The sequence below is a fragment of the Colletotrichum gloeosporioides genome (assembly GCF_011800055.1).
Source record: "Colletotrichum gloeosporioides strain Lc1 chromosome Unknown consensus_43, whole genome shotgun sequence".
Classification (NCBI taxonomy): domain Eukaryota; kingdom Fungi; phylum Ascomycota; class Sordariomycetes; order Glomerellales; family Glomerellaceae; genus Colletotrichum; species Colletotrichum gloeosporioides.
In genome coordinates this window covers 82,699-107,499 of record NW_025544688.1, presented here as the reverse complement: position 1 = coordinate 107,499, position 24,801 = coordinate 82,699, and the positions used below count along the sequence as shown (strand labels likewise).

General features: G+C 54.6%; 5 protein-coding genes across 5 annotated transcripts; 3 read left to right on the top strand and 2 right to left on the bottom strand.

Annotated features, from left to right (window-relative positions):
• Nucleotides 1–6,544: 6,544 nt before the first annotated feature.
• On the top strand, nt 6,545–9,352 carry GCG54_00008601 (uncharacterized protein; the record flags this gene model as incomplete). The annotated part of the gene is made up of 2 exons (XM_045408562.1): nt 6,545–9,004; nt 9,164–9,352. The coding sequence occupies 2 exons, from the start codon at nt 6,545–6,547 to the stop codon at nt 9,350–9,352; spliced, it is 2,649 nt and encodes an 882-aa protein (XP_045264529.1).
• A 3,928-nt stretch (nt 9,353–13,280) lies between these two features.
• GCG54_00008600 ([NU+] prion formation protein 1) lies at nt 13,281–16,640 on the bottom strand (the record flags this gene model as incomplete). The annotated part of the gene is made up of 2 exons (XM_045408561.1): nt 13,281–14,004; nt 14,059–16,640. The coding sequence occupies 2 exons, from the start codon at nt 16,638–16,640 to the stop codon at nt 13,281–13,283; spliced, it is 3,306 nt and encodes a 1,101-aa protein (XP_045264528.1).
• Nucleotides 16,641–18,943: 2,303 nt separating this feature from the next.
• GCG54_00008599 (putative beta-glucosidase E) lies at nt 18,944–22,021 on the top strand (the record flags this gene model as incomplete). Its single annotated transcript, XM_045408560.1, has 3 exons — nt 18,944–18,950; nt 19,058–20,160; nt 20,219–22,021. 3 exons carry the CDS (start codon nt 18,944–18,946, stop codon nt 22,019–22,021), a joined length of 2,913 nt encoding a protein of 970 aa, XP_045264527.1.
• Nucleotides 22,022–22,320: 299 nt separating this feature from the next.
• Nucleotides 22,321–23,261, bottom strand: GCG54_00008598 (uncharacterized protein; the record flags this gene model as incomplete). Its single annotated transcript, XM_045408559.1, has 2 exons — nt 22,321–22,409; nt 22,475–23,261. 2 exons carry the CDS (start codon nt 23,259–23,261, stop codon nt 22,321–22,323), a joined length of 876 nt encoding a protein of 291 aa, XP_045264526.1.
• A 498-nt stretch (nt 23,262–23,759) lies between these two features.
• On the top strand, nt 23,760–24,399 carry GCG54_00008597 (uncharacterized protein; the record flags this gene model as incomplete). The annotated part of the gene is made up of 3 exons (XM_045408558.1): nt 23,760–24,010; nt 24,078–24,187; nt 24,248–24,399. 3 exons carry the CDS (start codon nt 23,760–23,762, stop codon nt 24,397–24,399), a joined length of 513 nt encoding a protein of 170 aa, XP_045264525.1.
• Nucleotides 24,400–24,801: the final 402 nt, after the last annotated feature.

Here is a 24,801-nt window from a genome sequence, read left to right as displayed (position 1 = left end):
TCCTCCGCAGATGTGACTGAACATCTTGATTGCAAGAAGACCAGGGGCGACGAACACGTCGCACGGAGGTGGAGGCTGATTGGGTCCTCCGGGTGATCCGCCGGTGAATCTTCCTCCCCCATGTCGGTGTGTAGAGTGGGCCGGCCGGACAGGCAGCGAGGCCCCCGGCGCCGTGAAGCAATAACTGCAGGTATTCCGCCGAGGAATGTTTGATAAGACACGCTTTGCGGGTCGGCGAATAATGTGCTACCGGTCGGCGGTAGGCAGCTAAGCCCAGTCAAGGCGATTCGATGGTCAGTGAGCCCGCGGTCTAGGCACCTCAACACCGCGCGACGCGTGGTGCTGTGACTGCTCTGGTAATAGGTGATGAGCTGGCTTAATTCGATAAGGCTGAAATCGGGACGGCCTCATCAATCATGGGGCTCGATGCGAAAATATCTACGCGCAGGATGCCAATGAGAGTCGCGTACCCGTCCTCTTGGCTCAAGACTGGCCAACCCAATACAGCGGGCTCCCGAGATGAAGCAGACGCCACGGGCAAGCCGTCCATGGTCATCCTGTGATGAATAGAACCCGTTATCGTGGTTGTTGGCGAACTCTGAGTCTAGCTTGGTCTCGTTGTCGGCAACCACCACGCGTCTAGCCGCCTTGTCATCTCCTGGCCCCTTTTTTGTAGCGGCAGCAAGTACTAAGTGCCCCGCGGGCGGCAATGAAGAGAGTAGCCGCGTGGAAAACCCTGATTTAGAAGACGTGCTAGCATCTGCTACCCCTTTTCAGAGCGATATGTGGAAATTGAGAATGAACGCCACGATGTCTGCAACTAAGGCTCTGCCTGACCCTGATTGGCAGGCGGTGCGAAGCGTGTGGTGAAGGCCAGGCCAGGCCAGGCCAGGAGAATCTGACAGTGTCAGAAAAGCTTGATCGCTTCTTTTGCAGAGAACGGTTCATCCTTCCTCCGAGTCTCGTGAATCAATTGGCCAAAAGCTTGCAGTTGTAAGCATGTTATCGAGGAAGACTTCGATAGGTGAGATGTCGGTGAGCGACATCTGCTGTCAGCAATATTGGGAGCAATGGCCCGTGATAAGCTTAAATGCCAGGACAGACCAGGGGGCCCTGTTGGCGATAATGGGCATTGTGTTCCTAACCCCTGCCACTGCAAAAAGTTTCGTGGTAATTCTCGAATCCGGCTTGAGCATTGGTAGCCAAATGTGAGAATTTCCCTCGACAAGACAACTGACAGCTGCGGTGTCAACTCTGTGTGTTTGTTTCTGTGTGCGTGTTGTCGTATCCAGTCGGAGCCTCATGGCCGTTACAACGTGGAACGTCCCATCTGAGCACCACCATCACGACGGTCTCTACCAACCAAAAAATTGCTTTCTCGCCCCTTCCCGTTCAGATTCCAACGGCGAAATGGCTGGTTGGTCGATGCCGTTTGGCGATTCTGGTGTGGTGGTGAGCGTGTGTGGCATTGGAAAGCACGGATTGGCGGGTTTGCTGCTGCATCCTCTTGCGCGCTGCAACTCCACTGATGAATACGAAAAAATGGCGCCTTTCACGCCCCCAAAAATAAACACAGCCACCCCCGGCGCCGGTGGGAGGTACTTTGTACATGGGTTTTCTTTTGGTGTGCATTATTTCCAATCTGTCCGTTTGCCCTGCGCTGAAGGTGGGCATATCTCGTCCCGCTCGCCAACACGGCCGGAAGATTTAGCGATCACAATGGGGAAATAATGGGCCTGAATCTGGCCTCAGTGCATGTCGTCTTGCCGCCGTCAGCCGTAATCTCGCACATAGCCAAGTGGCCTACTGGCCCGCCGTCATGATGCAATTTGTCGATATCAAGCATAGTTTGCGTGAAACAAGTTCATTGAGCGGCATCGCCACCTGCAACCTCAAGTGGACGACCGAACGTTCCTCATTGCCCGGATCTGGCATGGTACTCTCTGCGGCGTTGCCACAATTGGATACCGCTTTGACCAGCTCATCGTGAATGTTTGGTTCTTCAGCCGTGAGTCCTCTGTCATAAGGCCATTTGCGTGCCATCAAGAGCACAAGCACCCGTGTTGAACTTGCCAGCAAGCTGCAGGCGATCTCATCACGGACCAAGCCCGTCGCGGTGATACGGACAGTGGTGAGAAAAAGAGAGCATGCCAAAGTAGGCGGGTTGAACTCTGCGTTGAAGCTTGCATGAGCGTTCGAGTCCATCCGAACTTCGCAGCGAGCCAACGCGATCATGGCCAAGCTGAATACGGAGCAAGTAGGTGCTCTGTTGGCTGTCCTCAAGTACTGTCCACTATTGACTTACACCGTCGCAGAGGGAGACACCGGACAAAGCATACTGAGACTTTCTTAGCCCTAGCGTCCCAGGAGTCAGGTCTGGCGCCGCCGTCTCATGCCTCCTTAGCGGCGGCACCGTGGCTTTGCGCCGTCCTTGTCAGTCGGGCCCACGGGCTCTACTTGCACCTGGGCGTTCCAGAAGCTCTGTTCTAATATTCTTGTTAGCGTGGTGTATTTTTTCTGGCAATATTTCTTATTTTGTTGCCACACAGAAAAGGGACTTTGTACCTGTGGCTAATGAGCCGGCCACCCGTTGCTCATCTGATAGTATATGCAAGTGAGCATGGACGAGCCCCTGTTCGCGCCACTCATCGGGGCCACGCCGCTGCTTTAAGGACCACAGATATTCTCAGATTGCGGCACCTACTCACAAAGGGAACCCCTGTGAGTAGTCATCCGATTTATCCCTCTGCAGAGTCGACTGCAATTCTATGCCGTCGTACGTTGAAGATGCCATTGGCTCCCTGACATTCGCGATAATCAGTGTCTCTCCTCCAGATGCTGGTGCTTTGTCGAAACGTCATCGTCTCATGAATGTTGTCAGCGACTTTCTTTGTCGGCCGCAGAGCATTTCCGCAACCGGCAACCCGACGCAAAGTCTTTGTCCAAATTGATCTCTCTGGTATTGCCGCTGATGGTCGCCGGAATCGACGAGCCGACCAGGCGGTTGCAATTTTGCATATGATGATGCACGATAAGAATCTTTTGTAGACAATGCAAAGCCAGCCGCAGCCGCAGCCGCAGCTGCATGGCCTGTCCGATGCTTAGAGCCTGGCCCCATGTGGAAGACCCTCGAAGAGCGTAGCTTCTCAACAGGCCCCATCTTGATACGGCAACTATTGGGTGTCCTAGTGGTTTGATAGCGCGGGTGGTTCTTTTCGGCCAGCCAGCCAGAGCTGTCAATATGCGGACTCGGGAAAGCTGAATAGGCATCGTGCAACCTTTGGCGTTTCTCATCCTGAATATTGGGGAGACCGCCAAGCCAGTAGCTTGGAGAGATGGAAGTGCGTGGATTTGAGCACACCTTTTTGACCGTTAACCCCGACTCAGCTCCAAGCCAGGGCATCTTGAGACCAGACTGGATGCGTTCATGGCCCTGGCCAAGATAACGTTTTTCGAGGGGTTCTGGTACAAGGGGTAGAGACCGACAAAGTCAGAGTTGATGTGTGACAAAGACGGTGTCACCTCCAAGGCTGAAATCCCCAAGTCTGATGAGCATCGAACCCCTCGACGGTTGTCACCCCGGAGGTCTCGGTTCCAATTGCGGCGTGTACAATTCCGACTCGAAATAATGTGGCGAGGCTGATAATTGGGTTCAACAGCTGCGAGACGAGACGTATTAGAGCGCAGCCCAGCAGCGTGGGAAGCCGGCAGTGGCAACCGCGAGCGAAGCCGGCCGACATGCCGTAGTTGGTCCTATTGATATCTCGGTACATCTGACTCGAGATGGGCAGCCGGGCAGGCGGTGACGGGGCGGGAGCCATGTGTCAGGGGTGGCGGGCACCATTCTCTGCGTGGTTATCAAGGGCCGTAGCCTATCGGTAGCGGGGTGGGCGAGAAAGAGAGAGTGCTTGCGCAATCTGGCTGATATGGCATGAGGTTCGGAAGGGTGGCTTGGCTGAATCAAAGGCGTTGGCTAGTGCCAATGGCCATGAAGTGTTTCGTCTTGGAGGGCAGCGGTGCGAAAATGCTTCTCAGGTGTAGTGCAGCACGGGATATCCGGTGGACGAGGTCGACCCAGTAAATCGGAGAACATGCTGTACCGCAGCAGGAGGTACGGAGCAGGGTTCGCAGGGCTCCTAGGTAACGGCGGGAATATCGTCACGGCATCGGGAGATGGGCCGATGGCGATGGGTTGCACGGATTGTTGTTTGGGTCTGACAGTTGGGTTCGGTGATGTCGATCCCCAAGTCCCGAGTGAGCGGCATCGCGGACCCGAACCGTGGGTATGGTTCTTTGGCAATTCTAGCGAGGACGAGGTTACGGTATGTTGGAGATGCCGCCGCGTAGAAGCTCATCGACAGCAGGGAATGTTGAAAGAAACGGCCTCTTGGCGGCGAATTGCTCAAAAGCTGCATGGCGAGGCTAGACAGCCTAGCTGGGCCACGGGTAAAAATGGCAGAGCGCCACCCTGGTAACCGCGCACAGGATGATGTGAGTGAGGTGGACGTGGTGGTGAGGTGCTCTTGGACGACCTGGAAGCTTGACGACGACGACGACGACGACGAAAAAGCCGACGGGCGCGACTGCCTCCGGGCCTGCCTAGCTCATCCGAGCTCCACTCTGGTCCCATCAGACAGGGATGCACGGACCAGGAAACGGCTCAGGCTCAGGCACAGTCGGCGCTAAGGTCGCTAAGGCAAGGTAAGCGGGGCCAGCACGCACCACATGTGAACCTTCACCCCCCTGACCCCTGCTCCCTCCCATTCGTTTCCCTCAAACGTCCCACACACCCACTTCATTGAGTGTCGATGATCCCTGTTCATTGTTCCTTGCACCTTCCCGTTCAGCACTCAGAGTTGACCCTTGTCCCTTGGCAGCCACGATGCGATGTTCCTCGCTCGAGACCATACTTCGACCTCGACAACCACGCCCCTCCCTCCTCCCAAGACCTCGACCCTTGTCCTGCCCAAGTACCTACCTTAAGGTGCCAAGTGAAGGTGGACTTACCGTATCCGGGCATCATGGCCATCCGGCGCATCTGCGTTTTATTTTTCTCATGTTTTCTTTCATTCTTTATTTTGCCTTGGTGTTTTCCGCAAGCTAGCCCTCTTCAAGCCACGCTCTCAATCTCCACTGTTGGCTGCTGGCTGTCCCGGTGCCCCTCTGCACTGCAGCTCATCGCATTAAACACACCTGGCACCCTCGCTCATTTCCACCACGGAACCCGACGAGAGGGACTCACATCATCCTGCTTTCCTAGACAGCGTCTTTCTTTTCTCTGCCCCCTCCAATCCCTCCCTGAGGTGCTCTCACTCTCTATCGGAGCCATCCTCCACACGCCCCCTTGTGTTCTTTCGTTTGCGCAATCCCGGCAGAAACCCAGTCAGTCAGTCAGTCAACCAGTCCACCACGGCGTGGCAACCAAACCATCCCGAAGATCGTCGATTTCGTCCCGGCTGTCAACCACCAAAACTCTCCAGGCAGGGCAGCGCCCCGGCATATTCGAATCGAATAGAGTGATATCTCACTCCCCATCGTCATCATCATCCCGGCTCGCTTCGTCTATCCTCGCCTCGCCTCGCCCGGCCTCGCAAAAAGGTACAGTACCCGCCGCCACACCCGTTCGCTCTCACGGGAAGTCTCCCATCCCATGCCATGCCATGCCATAACATGGTTGCATCTGCAGCCAGCTCAGCATGCTGCCTGTCCTCTCCCTCCCGTACACTCCCATCTCTTCCGTGAACCACGCCCAAAGACCCAATATCCCCCTCCTACCTTGCCTCAGGTCGGGTACCTTAGTGCCCTCCTAAAGATATCCTTGCTCGCCTGTGGCCCTTGCTCTGGTGTGCCTAAGGTAGTGGATGGCTCCAACGTCCAGCAGCTCTTAGCTTCAGCCAGCTCCAAGCAGCTCTAGACCCGGCCCCTGGCCGAAGGAAGATTTTCCCTAATCACCTCCCCCACCCACCCAACACTGACTGCACTTGCACTCACTACCTACCTTACCACAACCGCCATCGCCTTTTCCTCTTATCCACCGGCCGCTCTGCCTGAGAGACGGGCTGACTTCGCTATCCGCCCTGCTATCCCTGATCTCTCTGGCGAGGCTCGTCCGCGCCTTGCCCGATTGGCCCTCTCACTCTTCCTCGCCCGTACTCCTGCGCCTTCGTCCCCTCATTAACCTTCACATCTCCTCCCTCGTCCTCGTCCATTGACTTGGCTTTCTTCCCTTTCTGTCTCCCTCGAGATCGTCTTCCAGACTAACCCTCAAGGCGCCTTCAATAGAGACCAGAGGTTCGCACTCTTCAAGAAGTGCCTCCTCACCGGCTTGTCGCTTGCCAAACGGTCCACATTCCTCGACTCGACATCAACGAGATTCGACAACCGCCGCCTTCGTCAATGGTAGCCTGAACCTCCAACTTACAATCGCTACTCTATTTCCTCGGCTCCACTTGGAAGCCCGTACATTCGCTATCCCAGTGCCCCAGTCTGACTTCGACTTCACTTGAACTCGAACACCTCGTCAATCAGCCCCAAACTCATCAACATGGGCATCGGCGGCTACTTCAAGGCCGACAAGGCCGAAGCTCCTCGCGGGGCCAGTCCGCCAAACCGCACAAGTCAACCCGCCGTCTCCGAGAAGGGTCACTCCCACCAGGGAAGCTCCAACGACATGGAGCTCCAGCCGCCCACTCCTCGCTATAACTCCCGTCCCCAGTCCATTTCAGGCCGTTCAACACGCTCCAACGGGAGCTCCATGTTTCTCGACGACATCAAGCATGAGGTCATGGTCAACTACCTCTACCAGCAACAATGCTCTCACTTGTGGGTCAGCGACGGCTCTGGTGAGATCGAGGGTGTCCTTCTTCGAAAGGCCAGGGGCCAGTACATGGCCTGCCCACCGCAACTGGGCAACTCGCCCTTCGCCCTGGCATGCGCCGCTCTCAACGTTCAGTGCGCCATGACAGTGAACTCTCGTGTCATCAAGACCTTCCTCCAGTGGACGCCCGACGCCGTCGACGTTCCTCTGATGAACGGTCTGAGGGTCCAGATTCTCCCCACTATCGAGGACTTGCCAAGAGCGAGAAAGCACCAGTTCGCCGCCTTTGTCGCCTCAGAAGGCCTTCTCATTGTTTGGGACGACGATGCCTTGCATCTGGTCCAGAGAGCCAAGGCCATTGAGTCGGAGCTCATGGAGCTCGTCTGGAAGGCTGGCGCTGAAGAGGAGGAGGGTGATGAAAAGAAGGGCCCCACTGTTGCCGACTACGAGATCGACGAGGAGAGTGGTGAGATCAAGCCCGAGAAGCGTCCTGTTCACCTTCTCAACACCTACCTGGTGTCCATCACTCTGGTTCTTGTCACCGTCTCTCTTGGTGCCGCCTGGAGACAGCTTGCTATCGAAGTCTCTGTCGACGGCGACTACCTCCGTCTGGCTCTCGTTGCCCTCTTCCCGGTTCAGATCTTCTTCACCCTCTTCTTCGCCCAAGTCATTGTCGGTTGCTTGGCTCAAATCTTCGGCCCCATCCGTCAGTTGACCATCAACTCCAAGTTCTATTCCGCACGCCCTCCCCCCAGACTGCAAAACTCGATCCTGCCTCACATCACTGTCCAGTGCCCTGTGTACAAGGAGGGTCTGGGTGGTGTCATTGCTCCCACAGTCAAGTCCATCAAGCAGGCCATGTCCACCTACGAGCTTCAGGGTGGTTCTGCCAACATGTTCATCAACGATGACGGTATCCAGTTGATCTCTGAGGAGGACCGCCGCGCCCGTATCGAGTTCTATGCCGATCACAGCATCGGTTGGGTCGGTCGTCCCAAGCATGGCGAGGATGGCTTCGTTCGTCGCGGAAAGTTCAAGAAGGCTTCCAACATGAATTACGCCCTCATGATTTCCAACAAGGTCGAAGAGAAGCTCCAGCAGATTAACCGCCCCAACGAATGGACCCAGCACGACGAAGCCCAGGCTTACGAGATCGCCCTCAAGGAGGTCCTCGAGGCTGATGGCCGCGCGTGGGCTGACGGTAACATTCGTGTTGGCGACTACATCCTCATCATTGATTCCGATACCCGTATTCCTGCCGACTGTCTGCTTGACGCCGTCTCCGAGATGGAGCAATCTCCTGATGTTGGCATTATGCAATTCTCTTCCGGTGTCATGCAGGTTGTCCACACTTACTTCGAGAACGGTATCACTTTCTTCACCAACCTCATCTACTCCGCCATTCGTTACACGGTCTCTAACGGCGATGTCGCTCCTTTCGTCGGCCACAACGCCATCCTCCGATGGACCGCCATTCAGCAGGTCGGTTACTTCGATGAGGACGGATACGAGAAGTTCTGGTCCGAGTCTCACGTGTCTGAGGACTTCGACATGTCTCTCCGTCTCCAGTGCAACGGCTACATCATCCGCTTAGCTGCTTGGGCCGGCGAAGGTTTCAAGGAGGGTGTCTCTCTCACTGTGTACGACGAGCTGGCGCGTTGGGAGAAGTATGCTTACGGCTGCAACGAGCTGCTCTTCCACCCCATCCGCACCTGGCTCTGGAGAGGCCCCTTCACCCCGCTGTTCCGCAAGTTCCTGTTCAGCAACATCCGTTTTACTTCCAAGATCACCGTCGTCTCGTACATTGGCACGTACTATGCCATTGGCGCCGCCTGGATCATGACTTCAGTCAACTACTTCCTCATGGGTTGGTACAACGGATACCTTGACAAGTACTACGTCGACTCTTGGCAGGTGTGGTTCTCCATCATCATCGTGTTCAACGGCCTTGGTAACGTCGCTCTTGCTGTGATGCGCTATCGTGTCGGCGAGAAGGGCTTGCTCTGGGCCTTCTTCGAGAACATCAAGTGGACTTTCCTGCTTGCCATCTTCCTCGGTGGTCTTAGCTTGCACGTCAGCCAGGCCCTGTTGGCTCACATGTTCGAGATTGACATGACTTGGGGAGCGACGTCTAAGGAGGCCGAGTTCTCCAACTTCTTCATTGAGGTTCCCAAGGTTTTGAAGAAGGTGAGTTCTTTTAATCAGCTCCCCCCTCAGCTTCGTCAGCTTTTGGTGGCGGTGCCCCCACATTCCTGTGGCCACCCTCGCCAATCGCGACGCGCTCGCAGCGCCATGCTGCGTGTTGTCCGTCTCATTCGAGCAATTGCTGACATTATTTTTCAATAGTTCAAATTCTCCATGCTCTTCTCGTGCATTTTTATCGCCGGAATGATTATCCTGGCGGTTGCGCCTTTCGTCCCTTACGACTGGCGCATCACCGACTTCGTCGCCATCCTCCCGATGGCCACCGTTTCTGCCAGTCATCTCCTCCTGCCCATTGCCCTCAACCCCGCTCTCATGACCTTCTCGTGGTAATTGATTTATCACGGAAATCTGTTTGCGCATAGTTTCTATTTTGCATGGGCCCTACGCGGCGGTCGATATATGTACAGTCCCAACAGCGGGCATTGAGGAGTTTTCCACATCGGTATAGACATTGGATGGAGTTGCAACAGGATTGATACCTAGACTTACAGCTTGAGCACATCATGACATGATCAGTGGGGCTCTTGTTTCTTTCTCAAACTGGATATGACGCAAATATTTCTCTACTTATATTTAAAGCTTAATCTCTTTTATGACGAGTACGGAGGCTGCCAAAGCCACCAGGGGAACAGGAATCAGACGACGGGACAGGGAATGGACTGGATGACGGTTACCATAGGCCGCCCTGATGATGGGAATTCGTTCTTTCGCACAACATAGACAAAATTACCACCCATCAAATTCGCTTCTTCCATTTGACGTGACCAGCCTCCTGCGTGGTGAGCCACGTACTCAAGTGGTGACCTCACTGTCGGTGGTCCCTTGACTATGGCAGTGCCATAATTCCATGCATCCATCGTATCTCGATGTTGGTTTGCAAGTAAAGGTTCCATATTTCACTCAGCTGATCACCTGCACAAATAAGACTTTGCTCCATCCTTGACTATTCAATCTTGAGTGGTCATGAAAGCGATGAAGCTATTTTGGTCGTTAGTCAGACAGGCTCCTGCCGATAGCGTCTTGCATGAATATCTCCAACTCTGTTCTGCATCTCTGCTTTCGACCTAGTATTTTTTTGATCAATACCCATCAGTCCAATCCGGCGCCCCTTATCCTATTCTGTCGTCTCGTCTCTCACACGCAGTCTGTCTCCAGCGAAGGTCTCCTGTTGTCAGTCAGAAGCACTCCGAGAGGCCAACCTACATCAAGCACGATGATTTTATTCGGGAAAAGATGTACTAGAGGAAGCGCCAAGAGAGACATTCATCTTAATCCTCTCCATCATCCGTCATTCTAGGAGTATACTGTCGAATAATATCGTAAACCTCGAGTAGATACTTCGCCCTCGCGGGTTCGGTTGACACCTACCTTGCGGTCTGTGATGATCTTTCAATCGGCTGCAAAGGTGGACTTCTTCGATTGGTCCTGTCCATTCCTGCAAGGGATTGGGGATCTAGACTATAAGTCCGCCAGTGGCGGCATATTCTGCGGTCTACGCAACTGTGAACATCTCGTTTCATATAGAAAAGCCCTTTGAAAAACGTTTCTTGAAAAGTCAATAGCCCGTTGACGAAGGTGAAGGAAGGTCTTGCCTGGATTTAGCTTCCAGATTTGGATTGGTGGGGTCTTGCTACCAATCGCGATTTCGTGTGGAGGATCTGAGGTGGTGTCTTTTCCGTTAAGAAGCACCAATCTATAGTTCTCTATCATTGCTAATTTCTCCTATCTTCTGGTCTTCTTCAGGTATTCCTGTGAATAGCCATCTTGAGTATCTTCTTCTGAGCCTGACGATGTGAGAATTGTGTTCATCAGATACTGAACGCCTGATCGACTCTGAAAGCTCCGAGCAAGCCGCTACCGGAACCAAAGAACATCTGTCCTTCTGCTAAAGTCTGTATAGGAATACGAGTCTGATCTTCATAAGAAGATCTGATCCCTGCTTGGAAGATGGCTGAGTATGACGATGCTCTTGAGCTGCCGCTGCGTTGTCTCTTCACGATCTTTTCGTTTGGGACTACCGAGAAAGTTATGACTATACCTTCCTCCGCCTGCAATGTCCTTGAATCTCCTCTCTAATTTGCCGCAAAGATCAACGCTGTTCGCGCTTTGAGTACAGCGAGGCTTCATCTTGGGCGGAGCCGAAGGATCCTCTTTACACTTCCTGGGACATCTGTCATAAAGGTAAGGGTGCTATTATAGTCTGTTTATCCAAGTAGAATACGCGAGCAGTGATCAATCTGTGCCGCTCATAGGGAGTTTTGGGGGCACTTCCGACGCGAGAATGGAGTCCAAGACCTCTGAAATACTTTACTGCCATGTTTGTCATGCTGAGAGCGCAATGCCCCTTTCTGACGATATGATCTGTACTTTTTTGAATCGTATTACTGAAGTCAGTCTTTTCTTGTATGCCCATTTGCTACATGCCTTACCTAGGGTCACCCCTAAAGGGTCTTGGAAAGCCGAACCCCTAAATCAAGTTGCATGTGGAAGCTTTGAGCACTCAAAGCTTAGTTGAGCACTAGGAGTTCACATAAAAATGGATGGAATCATCTCCAAACTGTCTCTTCAATTATTAAGCCGGAAGTTATTTCCTCTCCATGCAAAAGTCGGTACCCGAGCCCGCTCAAGATGTAGGGCCGCTTCTGTACCAGGAGGCCTTGACTATCTCTATCGTCTCAAAGCTGAAGCTTCCCAATATCGTCTCCTGTCTTTGGTATTTCTTGTGTTTTGAGGGAGAATGCGCCGAAAACGCCGCGGCCTACAATATGATCCCTGCTGTTCGTGGCCAGCAGCACGAATACTGCAGAATTCCGGGGCTTTCGATAGACCCAGGTTCAAAAAGAAAAAGGGCAAAGGCGTTCATTGGCCTGTGGCTAAGATCAAAAAGTCTTGAGAGCCTCAACTATGTTCCCTTGAATAGAATTCGGGGTGGCCGAGCGCCTCCTACTGGAGGCAGGCTACATCGGCCATGGGCCAATCATTTATTCAAGAACTGTCAATGAGGATGATAACCATTATGGACGAACATAGGAAATAGCAGCAAGCCAACATTCAAGCTTTCAATGGCTTTGCTAGCAGCACAGGAACAGTCGACTCCCTGACTAGCGTCGATGGACTGGGCACATGGCTGCTGGTCGCACACCTTCGCTTACTTCTGTCGATTATTGGCCCAAAAGCCATCAGATAATGAGAGAAGGGAAGTGGGAAACTATGATGATCTAGGATGCTTATTCACCGGGAATGTCAGGAGAAGAGGTTTAGGATATTTGTTAGACTTACCAGGGTGTTTGAACACGCGCCTGAGAAACCAAGTAGCAGCCAGAGCCGAGCCAAATTTCTCAGAAAACAAGAGGGAAGCCGGTATATTTAGAGACTTGAAATCATGCGAGTAGAATGCAAAGCCACTTCGAAGACACGCGGAAGCTTTTACTTCCATCCCACACCTGACATTGATAGAAAAGCGGCGCCCCGGCCGCTCTTGGAGAACAGGAAGGCCAAGCGCAATATCCTCCTCTATGGTATCTTTTGCTATAGAGAATATGGCCAATGGTGGAATTGTCGACGGAGGAACCTTTGGACTTGTCGTAGTCGCGTCAATACTTTGTCCTGCCACCCTGTTGATGAGGTCGAATACCGCGCTAGACAACAGTGATGAGAAGTACCACTACTTCACATAAGAGAGGCTTGTGAGCGACCAGGCACATATGGATAAGATATCGAGAATACGTAGCTTCTTGCCTGCGTGAAAATGGGTTGAGGCTGAGCATTATGGCGATCGGGCTTGAGAGCACTAGGGACCCCTTTTATGGTTGTTGCTACCGATCACGATAGCGTCAACAATGCGGTGATTCCAACCATGGGAGCAATCGGCCGCATGCACCAATAAACACATGAGAAAAGACATTGAGATTAGGTGACTGGATCAATTCGTTCCATCGTTCGAATAGCTCTAGGGTGTCTCTAAAACTAAAGAAATCAACCCGCCCATCCCAATCCGTCTATATGCAGAACGCCTCTATAGATACCCTTCATTCCGTCTAAAAGCCCGGAGAGGGCCCAGGGTAGTCTTTGCTCTATCGCTTTCTCCTTTCTCTTGTCCACTACTGCTGGCGGTGGTGCTGCTCTCTTGCCCATTCACCAAGCGTCCCAAATACCATTGCAATCAAATCAAACCCATCAAAATCACTTTTTTCCCGGCAGATCGTCTAGACAAAAAGAGGGGGCATTTCATCATATTACCGTCGCAAAAGAAAGCATCTTACTCCTCGTCGTCCGTGTCGGGAGGGTGGGGCGTTCCCTTGGGGCTGTTGAGCCACTCAATGTGGCGCAGACGGCGACGGACCTCCTGCTCCTTGAGCTCCTTCTTGGTCTTCTTCTTCTTCTTGCGGGCCTTGAACTTGAGCGGTTCCTCGGCGTCCGAGTTGACGGCGCTGTTGACGGCGGACGAGGCGGCGGTGGAGGCGACCGTGCTGGGAACGCCGCTGGCGGGTGCGCTGCTGTCCTCGAAGGAGCCGAGGTTGATGGCGGCGTTGCCCTTGAGAGCGACGCGGCCATCGTTGACGTGCCACTGCTCGGAGCAGAGGGCGCCGACGAACTCTTCGTTGTGGGAAATGAGGATGACACCGCCCTTGAACTCGCGGATGGCGACGGCGAGACCGCCGAGGGAGTCGCGGTCCAAGAAGTTAGTCGGCTCGTCGAGGACGAGCAAGTGGGGGTTGTTCCACATGGCACCGGCAATAACGACCTTGACCTTCTGACCTCCCGAGAGGGAGCCGATCTCGTTGTGGTTGGCGATCTCGGGGTCGAGGCCGAGGTCCTCAAAGTGCTTGGAGATGACGGTGGGCTGGAGCTCACGGTAACCGAGACCCTCGCGGGAAGCCTCGTGGTCGTCAAACTCCTGGACGAGCTTGTCGAAGCCCCACTCGATAAGGGTCTCACGGGAGACCTGGGTGTTGTGCTTGGGGAGCCAGCCGCGCCATTTGCTGTTGCGTGTCAGTGATGAAAGGGGGTGATGATGGGTCGTGGAGATTACTTACACTTCGTATTGGAAAGTCTTCTTGTACTTCTGACGACCGACAAGAGCCTCGATCTGACGCTCAGACTTGCCGTCCTTGAGGTCGATCAGCTTCTCCATCTGGGCCTTGTCCTTGTCGGAGAGAATGCGGGTCTGCTTGAGGAAGACTTCACGGTCGTCACCGTTGGCGTAACGCCACTGCAGGTACTGGTTGGGCGTCTTCTCGAGATGCATCTCGACGTGCTCAAGAGCGTGCTGCTTGATGTAGCCGATACGCAGGTTAGGGTGCTTCTCGACCCTGCCAGTGGTGGGGATGACCTCGCCGGTCAGGATCTTGATGAGAGTAGACTTGCCCGCACCGTTAGGTCCGATGATGGCCACACGGGAAGACAGAGTGAGCTGGCAGGTAACCTCCTGCAGAGAAGGCTTGGGTGCCTTGGGGTACTGGTAGGAGACGTTGCTCATGCGGATGATGGCACGGGTGTTGGACTTGACACCAGTCAGGATACCCGGGGGCGGGAACTTGAACTGGACCATGGAAGCGGAGAGCGTGTAGTAGCTCTTGGCCTCGGGACGGAGCTTGACGAAGTTGGCCAGGTTACCCTTGTAGCAGGCGAGCTTCTTGTTGGGCTCGTAGTGGTAGATGTCGGTCGTGACGTTATCGAGGAAGCCAGAGTCGTGAGACACGATCAAACTGGTGATGTCGGGGTGAGTCTTGAGGTAGGTCTCGAGCCAGGCGATGTTGGCAACATCCAAGTGGTTAGTAGGTTCGTCCAGCAACAGGACATCGGCGCCCTTCAGCATAGCACGAGCCAAGGCCAACTTCATCTTCCATCCACCAGAGAGCGAGCCGACCTTGTGCGACTGACGGCCATCAGGACCGTCAGTGAAGCCGAACTCTGCAAGAACCTCGATGACCTTCTCGCGACCGCGAGCCTCGATCTCGGGGTCCTTCAGAACGAAGTCCAGAATGCTAATGTCGGCATCCTCACCCTGGTTGTGCTCAACGTAAATGGTACGGAGGACGTCCTGAGGGGGGAAACCTTCAAGCTTGCCGTTGGCAATACTGCGCATGAGCGTAGACTTGCCGGCACCGTTGCGGCCGCAAAGACCGTAACGGTGACCCTTGAGGAGTCTGAGATTGGCGTGAGAAAGCAGCAACATACCACCGTAGGCGAGAGAGAAGTGGGCGTTGACGATCTCGGTCTCGCCATCGTCCTCCTTCTCGGGGACACCGAACTTGCGCTCGTCCTCCTCGACGTAGTGCTTCTGAACAGCATCGGCGACGGCAGTGTTGGCATCAGCAGTCTTCATCAAAGACTGGAGGTAGGGTGCAATTCTGGCGGAAATGCGTCTGACGAAGCGGTGGTTGACGTTCTCGGCGACCTGGTCGCAGATGTAGGGACGGGCAATCTTGTAGACGTCGAGGTGGCCAGCAAGCCCGCCGTTCTTCTTAATCTCGGCGTCGAGAATCTTTGAGACGTCGTCACCGGAGACACGCTCGGTGACGTCCTTGTCGTCACCCATGGCCTTCTCAATGACATCCAGAGCTCTCTTAGCAAGCTCGCGAACCTCGGGAAGAGAAGCGCGGTCATAGACACCCTTAACACCAGGCTGGAGCTTGGGCAGGAAAGTACGAGCCTCGATGGGGTCGTGGACGAGCTTGGTCAGGTTCTCAACGACAACGACAGTCTGGCGCAGAACCTCCTGGGCGGTGGTGGGGGTGTTGAGAGATCGCTCGAGGAGAGGAGTCAAAAGGGCCAGAACGGGAGAGGTAACGACGGCAACGAAGGTGGTCATGGACAGAGCATGAATGGCCTTGCGCAGGGACTCGGTGGAAGGGTGGTGCATGCTCTCGATCAAGAGGGGGATGCGAGGTGCAACGTCGTCGTTTTGAAGTAGACTGGTGAGCGCAGTCATGGTCTGGACGGCTTGCTTCTCGACTTCGGCCTTGAGGTCGTGCATTCCCGCCTCGACGAGAGGGATGAGGCCGGCGAGCTTGGTTCCCATGGTCTCGCGCATGACATCTTCCACCTCAGCCTGCTCCTGGGTAGAGCCGACGGTCTGGTTGGCCTTCTCGGCCATCTTCTGAAGCATCTTGAAGGCCTGGGCAGTTCCCTGCCACTTTCCGCCCTTCTTGTTGAGGTAGGTGGTGAGCGCGGGCAACAGGCCGACGACGAGAGCCTCTGGGCTCAGGTTGTTGAAAAGAGCATCCAGGGCGTACTGGGCAGACTCGCGGACGACGGAGCCCTTGTCGGACAAGGCGTCGAGGGAGACACCGACCAAGCCGCCATCTTGCAGCAGGAAGACGACCTCGCTCAAGGGGGACTTGGGAGGCAGACGCTCGAAGAGAGCGCCGAGGAGGTTCTGGGCAGACTCGCGGATCTGGCCGGACTTCTTGTTGGCGGCAGCCTTCTTGACCTCGGCGATAATGCCATATTGTTGCAGACCTAGGTATCCGACGGTGTTGTTCAGGACTTCGCAGAGGCCATAGGCGGCATCGACAGAGGCAGCGGAGGTGGCGGAGTTGAAGATGGAGTGCACAAAGGCGTTGATCTCGTCCTGCGTGGGCGGAGGGGCAGCGCCCGTGGCCACGACGGTCATGGTCGCTTCGTTTTTCTTATTGCGATAAGGGCGGGGTTGCAGGATCGGAGGGGTCGAGGGGGACGAGAGAGGAGAGGGGGGATGTCGACACGGCGAAGAGAGCGAAAAGAAGGCCTCGCTTCTGCTGCTGGCAACGAAGTGAGGGAGTAAGATTTCTCGAAAGGCTCTCTCGTCTGTCCTCTCTCTCCTTGGGGACTCGGGAGTTGTGTGGTGCAGTCAGCAAGAATCGCTACCTCTTGTCGCAACACAACAATTTTTTTTTAGATTGGGCGTCCGGGCGCGGTTTTTTTCTTCCCTCCCTCTTTGTCCCTTATCCACCAAGCAGAATCGCATCCTTGGGCCATGTGAAAAATTTACTTATCCAGGCCCCTATCGGGGATGTTTGATTGGCTCGTCTATCTTAATGGACCCGTCCTCCGTCATGATACGTACCCCTGTGCTCCGTACCTCGTCTTTTTCGCTCCGCCGCCAGTGCCTCTTGATGCCCGAATTACCAATCCACGGTTGTCGGTTTTGTTTTATTGATAACCCGGCAATTGCTAGACCCGTATGACGAGACCAGAGGGGAGTTTTCTTCATCAGTGTCCTGCTTATGGGTAGGGCTTAGTCTTGTCAACTCCACTTCGCCTTCCAAACTCCGTCCGAGTTCCATCACCGGAGGAGGCAACTGAAACATCAAAGTCTTTGTGTTGCGAACGTCTGCTTTACTAGTCAACTGGCAACTCAGCCCGTATTATAAGGTAATTTGAAGCAGATTCTTGACTGGACAAGTTACTCGAATTAAAATATGACCCTCGTGGCGATTAACTTCTGCAAATATACTGGCTTCTGCTGTGCAACACTTGTTTCGACCGTGGTGAGGTGAGAAGGACCCTTTGAGGCCCTCTCATCACAGGGGGGGCCTTCTCATCATCACTCAGCTTTTCCGGGCAGGATATATGCCGAGAAAGAGGGTTTTTCAAATTTCCGCAGAAACGTAAACCTCAAAACCCCAGTATTTTGAATGGCTCAAGCTCCGAAAGTCTGTGAACAATAAGTTGTGGTGCATGACGAAGTTCGACAAAGTTCAACGTGAACATCATTCGGACGGTGCGTGTTCTGCTTCGACGCCTGGCCAAAGTGAGGCTGAGAAACTTGCAAAGAGCCTGCGAAAAGGCCTACAGACGGCCCAAGAGCTAATTTTTCGCATCGTACTTGGGATCCCGAATGTCTTCTTCATGGATTCTTCGGGACTCGCGATTGGCTTGAGGTGGCTGGTGGGGGGAATGTTTTTGTCAATCAGAACTGCGAGGCCTTCCTCGGTCATTGTTCACGCTTCCCACCATTTGGGTCTAGTTGAGACACAATGTCTTTGGTGTCGGTCAAGTAGGGCCGCATTCCTTTCTTTTTTACTTTTGGTCTCACCGTAGCAATTTCGGTCTTCGATATCTGGTGATTGTTCGTCTAGCACGGCTTCAAGTTGACGAGAGTTGTACAGATGATCAATACGAAGCGTCGGCAATGTGTTCTTCGTTGGCAGTGGGGATTCGGTTCGGTATCGGATCGTGAGACACATGACATGAGCAACGGAAAATCTTCGGGTGGCAATGCAATGGACGAAGCCATTCACCACTGCAAAAGTAGAGATGGATCCGTGGAGGAGGGCGGTGAAAGAGGATTCTGAGGCCTTGAATGGGTGAATTTCGCATTCTCTTCTGCCCACTCCCAGGCACGCTAGGCCCGTGCTGCCGAGGTCCCGCGCCAATCAGCGGGGACGGGAGCGCCCCTGGGCCACTAACTGGGCGCTGATGTTCGCTGTGGTTCCTGGGCGTCCTTCTTCCTTCCGGGCAGCTTCCAGAGTGGCAGAAGGACGTCACTCGCGACAGGGGTTGGCGGCCCAAGCGGGGGATGCCCAGCTGGTGTTTCCCCCCCACTGTTTCAACCCAGAATCGACAAAGTCCCAGGTCCAGGTCCAGCTGGGTCGAGGCGAGGTCCCCTGGAGGCGTGCACTGCGCACCGCAGAAAGGCTAATAAGACAAGAGCAGCAGCACCACGCTGCGGCAGCTGCAAACCGAAACTCAAGAGAACAGACACCGGCGCCCGTCCCCGTTCCTGGCTTCTTTTTGTCATTCTCTCACTGCAGCCACACTTCACTCGTGTCGGAAAAGCGACAGCTGCTTGTTTCTGATCTGCTTCTCTCATACAACCGAACAGACTCCTCCATTGCCCTCGTGTGTCTTCCGGGTTGTCACTGTTGTCTCGAGCACAGCACCCTGTCAATTCGCCCCATTCCGTCTCCCAGTCCAGAGGCGGCGCATTGAGCAATGGTCCGTCAGTCGTAAAGAACTGCCAGATCACGACGAACTTGTCCCCAGACACTACTGGAAGTGTCCAATTTCCACGAACGAACGACCGTCCTTTGAATTCGGCTTAACCAGACTTCGTGTCGAAGTCCCCGCCATCGACGATGGATCCTAGCAAGGAGGGGCTCCTCAACGAGGAGAAGGGCCGCCGCTCCTACGAATCCGACGATGCCTCCGACATCGACGCGACCGACTATCTCGCTCACGATACCCAGAAGCAGTCCGCATTTCCCAAGCCCGCCTTCTTGTCCGGCAAACGCACCGGCGTACTCAATGCCATCAAGAATTGCTTCCGTGGCCGGTCGAAACTATGTTGGCTGTTCGCAGGTGTCGTGCTACTCATGTGGGTGGTCATTAGCGCTGGAGGAGCCGTCATGTACAAGAAATTCAAGGGTCCTCCCCCTACCGGCCTGTCACCGCCGTGGTACCCGGCACCAAAGGGTGGAATATCAAAGAATTGGGCCGAGAGTTACAAGAAGGCGAGCGAAATGGTCGCCAAGATGACACTGCCTGAGAAGGTCAATGTCACCACCGGAACCGGTTGGATGATGGGCCTTGCCGTCGGCACAACTGGCCCGGCTGTCCACGTTGGCTTCCCTCAACTTCAGCTGCAAGATGGGCCCCTCGGTCTCCGCTTTGCTGATAATGCGACTGCTTTCCCCGCGGGCATCACCGTTGGTGCTACGTGGAACAAAGATTTGATGTACGAGCGCGGCAAGGCGCATGGCGAGGAAGCCCGGGGCAAGGGAATCAACGTTCTACTGGGCCCATGTGTCGGCCCCCTCGGTCGCCTGCCGGCCGGTGGTCGTAACTGGGAAGGTTTTGGCTCCGATCCCTACCTTCAAGGTATTGCTGCAGCCCAAACCATCAAGGGTATCCAAGAGGAGGGTGTCATTGCCACGATCAAGCACTTCGTGGCCAACGAGCAAGAGCACTTCCGCCAGAGCTGGGAATGGGGCCTGCCCAACGCCATCTCGAGCAACATCGACGACCGAACGCTTCACGAGCTGTACGTTTGGCCGTTCTTGGACGCTGTCAAGGCCGGTGTTGCCAGTGTCATGTGCTCGTACAACCAAGTCAACAACTCGTATGCTTGCGGTAACTCCAAGCTACTGAACGGTATTCTGAAGGACGAGATGGGTTTCCAAGGTTTCGTGCAAAGCGACTGGTTGGCTCAGGTAAGGACCATGCCGATGGGATTGGAAGTTTTAAGAGCAATCGCTGACACTCATGTAGCGCTCTGGTGTGGGAAGCGCCCTTGCAGGCCTGGATATGTCCATGCCGGGTGACGGACTGTTTTGGGCAGATGGAAAGTCTCTGTGGGGCTCCGAACTGACCAAGGCAGTTTTGAACGGCTCGGTTCCTATCGACAGACTCGATGATATGGTGGTGCGAATCGTTGCCTCGTGGTACCAGATGGGCCAGGATGATAAGAAGAAGTTTCCCAACGAGCTTCCCAACTTCTCCTCGTGGACCGACGACAAGATGGGAGTGCTCGCTCCTGGAAGCAAGACGCCACAGAAGGAGGTGGAAGTGAACAAGTACGTGAATGTCCAGGGCAACCATTCCGATATTGCCCGTCGGGTCGCCGCTGAAGGCATTGTCTTGCTCAAGAACAAGGACGTGCTGCCGATCAGCAGAGACGGATTCATCGACGCTAAGCGCAGACGCAACGACAAACGTCACGAAGGAAAGCTGAAGATTGGCATCTTTGGCGAGGATGCAGGCCCTGGCAAGGGCCCCAACTACTGCAAAGACCGCGCTTGCAACCAGGGTACTCTGGGCTCGGGATGGGGCAGCGGCGCTGTCGAGTTCCCTTACCTCGTGCCGCCTGTGGAGGCCCTCAAGAAGGGCTTCAAGGGCGAGAAGGTCGAGCTCTCCGAGTACCTCACCAACTCGCTCCCTTTCGAGAAGGACCCTTCAATCTTGAACGACAAGGATGTTTGCATCGTTTTCGCCAACGCCGATGCGGGCGAAGGTTTCGTCTCTTGGTCTGGGGTCAGCGGTGACCGCAACGACCTCAAGTTGCAGAAGGGAGGCGACGATCTCATCCTGCAGGTCGCAGACAACTGCGGTAAGAGCGATGGTAACAGCGTCGGCGGCGACACTGTCGTGGTCATTCACTCCGTCGGTCCCGTCGAGATGGAACGGTGGATTGAGCACCCTGGAGTCAAGGCTGTGCTTTATGCAAACCTTCCTGGGCAGGAGAGCGGCAACGCTCTCGCGGATGTCATCTTTGGCGACGTTAACCCCAGCGGCAAGCTGCCGTACACTATCGCCAAGTCGCTCAAGGACTACGGAGCTGCTGGGCAAATTTTGTACCTGCCCAACGGCGTCGTGCCCCAGCAAGATTTCTCCGAGGGCCTGTACATCGACTATCGCCACTTCGACAAGTTCGAGATCGAGCCACGCTTCGAGTTTGGATTCGGCCTATCGTACACGAGCTTTGCCTTCTCTAATGTTGTCGTCGAGGAGGTGAAGCCCAAGTCCAAGCTGCCCGCTCCCCGTCCAGCCCCCGCCGCCGAGCCGCCCAAGTTCAGTGAGAAGCTGCCCGACCCCAAGGAGGCCCTGTTCCCTAGCGGATTTAACAAGCTCGACAAGTATGTGTATCCGTATTTGGACTCGACAGACGACATTGTCAAGGAGCCGTACCCCTACCCTGAGGGATACGATACCAAGCAACCTCTCTCCGGCGCAGGAGGAGAAGAAGGTGGAAACCCGGACCTCTGGGAGACGTATGTCACTGTCAAGGCCGATGTGACCAACAGCGGTGCTCGTGCCGGCAAAGTCGTCCCGCAGCTCTACCTCGCGTACCCTAAGAACGTCCACGGGATCGACTTCCCAGTCAAGGTCCTCCGTGGCTTCGACAAATTCAACCTTGAAAAGGGTGAGAAGAAGACGGTCACTTTCAACCTCACGCGTCGTGATCTCAGCTACTGGGACGTGCACGAGCAAAATTGGGTTATGGTGACGAGTGGACAGTACTCCTTCCTGGTCGGCGAGAGCTCACGGCAGCTGTCGAATGTCGCAAGCTGGTAACGAGGATATGGCTTCGCTGGTAAGAAGTCGTTGTATGGTTATGAGATGAATTGAAAAACAAAACGGGTTTGGGTGCATTTTCCTTGGGATAACGTTGTTCACTTTGTGGCACTGACAAATGTGTCCACGGCATGTCTATGCATCAGTATGTGTAGCGGCGAATAGAGCCAATCGATTGTTCACTGTCTATGATGTCTGCGTCCCTGAGTTTTCAAAGCTCCATTTGAAAGATCTCATCCTGCGGGGTCGGTATCTTTTGCTTCCCCTTGAGGAATATGCAGAGTGGCCAACGAAATGACTCACTTGCGAGAACCGGGCGGAGGTCCCTCGCGCACACCACACATGTACTCGGAGCAGATGAAGCCGTCTCTGTTTCCGAGGTAGCGGTCTGCGACTTGTGTCAGTAGGGGTTGCCAGGCAGACAGAAGCCGGAGAGGAAAGAAGAGCACTCACTCAGATCGATGCTGGTCGTCTGCAACTCGCCCTGGTTGTCCTTGCACTCACACTGGAGGTAGCTGGTGGTGCGGGCGCGGCGCCGGCACGAGACGCACGAGGAGGAGAAGTAGCCCTCGCGCTGGTAGACGAGGCGGCCGCCGATGTTGCCGAGCATGTGGTCGAGGCCGATGCGGGACCAGTACATGTTTCCGCGGCCGCGGGCGCGGCAGCGGGCCCAGAGGACGTTGTTGGCGTCCCAGACCTGCCAGGCGGCGCAGGTCTTGATGAAGCCGGCGGCGGGGTCGGAGGCCGGGGCGAGGGTGCCGTCGTCGATGTTGTTGTCGTCGAGGGGGGAGCGCGGGCTGGTGGCGGTGATGTCGACGACGGTGATGGAGGGGTGGGTGTGGGTCGTGGTCGAGTTGGGGTTGGCCAGGGCGATGTTGGAGGCGAGGGCGGAGGGGGTGAGGGCCTTGGAGTGGATGCTCTTGGAGAGGACGGTCTTGGGAATCTCGGTCTCGAGGTTGGCGACCTTGGCCTTGCTGTTGGCGACCTTGGACTTGGGGTTGTCTGTGGGGAGCCACCAGATGTGATGGGTGAGATGAGTGGTGTTAGTGAGACGGGGGTTCTTGACCGAGGAGGGCTCCTCAACCGTGGCAGTGACCGTGGCGGTGGTCGTGATGGTCGTCTTGATCTTGATGACCGTGGTCTTCAGGCCATTGGCGCCATTGATGACAGTGGTATTGCTCGCGTAGACGAGGAGAGGAAGTCCTCCGAGGATGTAGATTGTGGCGGCGCGGAGGTTCATCTTGACCATGGGATGATCGTGTGGTGAGGGCGCGTTGGTGTTGTTGTTGTGGAGGAATTCACTTGTTTTGTGAAAACCTGTGGTGTTATGGCGAGTATTTTTCTCAGTTGAAGGGGAGGGCAAAGGAAAAAGTGCTTTTTGTAGAGAAGGAAGAGCTTTGAAAACTCTGCCTTGGGTAAAGGTGAGATTGTTCTATCCTGGAAAGGTAGGAACGATTTGGGGTGGAAGGACAATAAAGAAGCAGGCAGTCTGAGATAGCTCGCTCAGAGGGTGAAAAGTTTTCATGTAAGGTGAATTACAGACAATTCACTCAGACAATGACGGTAGGAGGTCATCAAAGTCAGTTGCTCTTTCTACTTGCAAATACACTTCTTTTCACTGGCTTCCGAGAATATGTTGTCTCCCATTTGCTCCCAGCTTTCCTCCTCTCACCCCTATCCTCCACCTGTTGTGAACCAAAACACCATCACCCAAGCACCACCTAGAACACCACCCACAATGGTTAAGATCATACTTTCAGGCATCCTACTTACCTTTGGCATTTCCAAGGTCACTGAGGCTGGCTTCCTCGACGATGGCTGTGGCTATCTCAACGATGGCCCTCAGTTCAACCTCCGCGATGACGGCAGTATCACTACCTACTGCAACGAGAAGATCTGCGGTGCTACTTCCTTCAGCGTCATTAACCTCAACGACTGCATCTCCAACGTCCTCGGCGACTTGGAGATCAAGCCTGAGCACCACAAGACGTGAGTTTTTCTCTAATCAGCACTGCGGTCCTCCAAATCGAGTGCCAAACGACTGACGTCCACATAGGGGCGACTTCTGGAAGACTTGCAAGGACTGTGGCGCCGACAGCTGGGACAGCCTCAAGTGCCAGTGCGAGACTCTCGACGGCACGTATAAGGAGACCCATATCAACCTCAGTAAGTGCCATGTACAATTTCCTCCTTCCCAAAGTCGACATTTGCTAATAAAACTACCAGACGAGGTCCTCGACAACTGGAATGGCTACCTCAGCTGCGGCGGCGGCATCTCGGACTGTAACCGGATCAAGTGGGCTTGCAAGCCTGAGGACTGGTGGCCCGAGGGTGCGCCTCCCAAGATCTACACTACGGACTGCGACATCTGGTCCTAGACCTTACGAAAAACCTGCAAATTCTTTCCCTCCACTGCAATTAGACGAGTGGCTCTGAACTGGCAGTTGAATACTTGCTCGTCTTGTCGGAGGATGAATGGCGCATTGGAAAGGGCGCTTTAGACCTGGCCTGTTCATGGGGCAAATTTGGCTGTGGCTTTTGGAAGAACTTAGAGGGGCATAATTATCAGCGCAGTTCAAGCTTCTGGTTTTGCTTCCTTAGATAATAGATACTGGAGTTTCGACGAAATTTTGCCCAATTTTTCCTGCATCACCGAGAGAAGAAAAGCACACGACCTACTCCCAAAAGAGTCGCTGTACGACAGAGGCCTCTCACTCTCGGCCGTAGTGATGTCAGTGAAGTCATTCTGAAACTACCGGCGCTCTCCGGAGGTGGTCAGC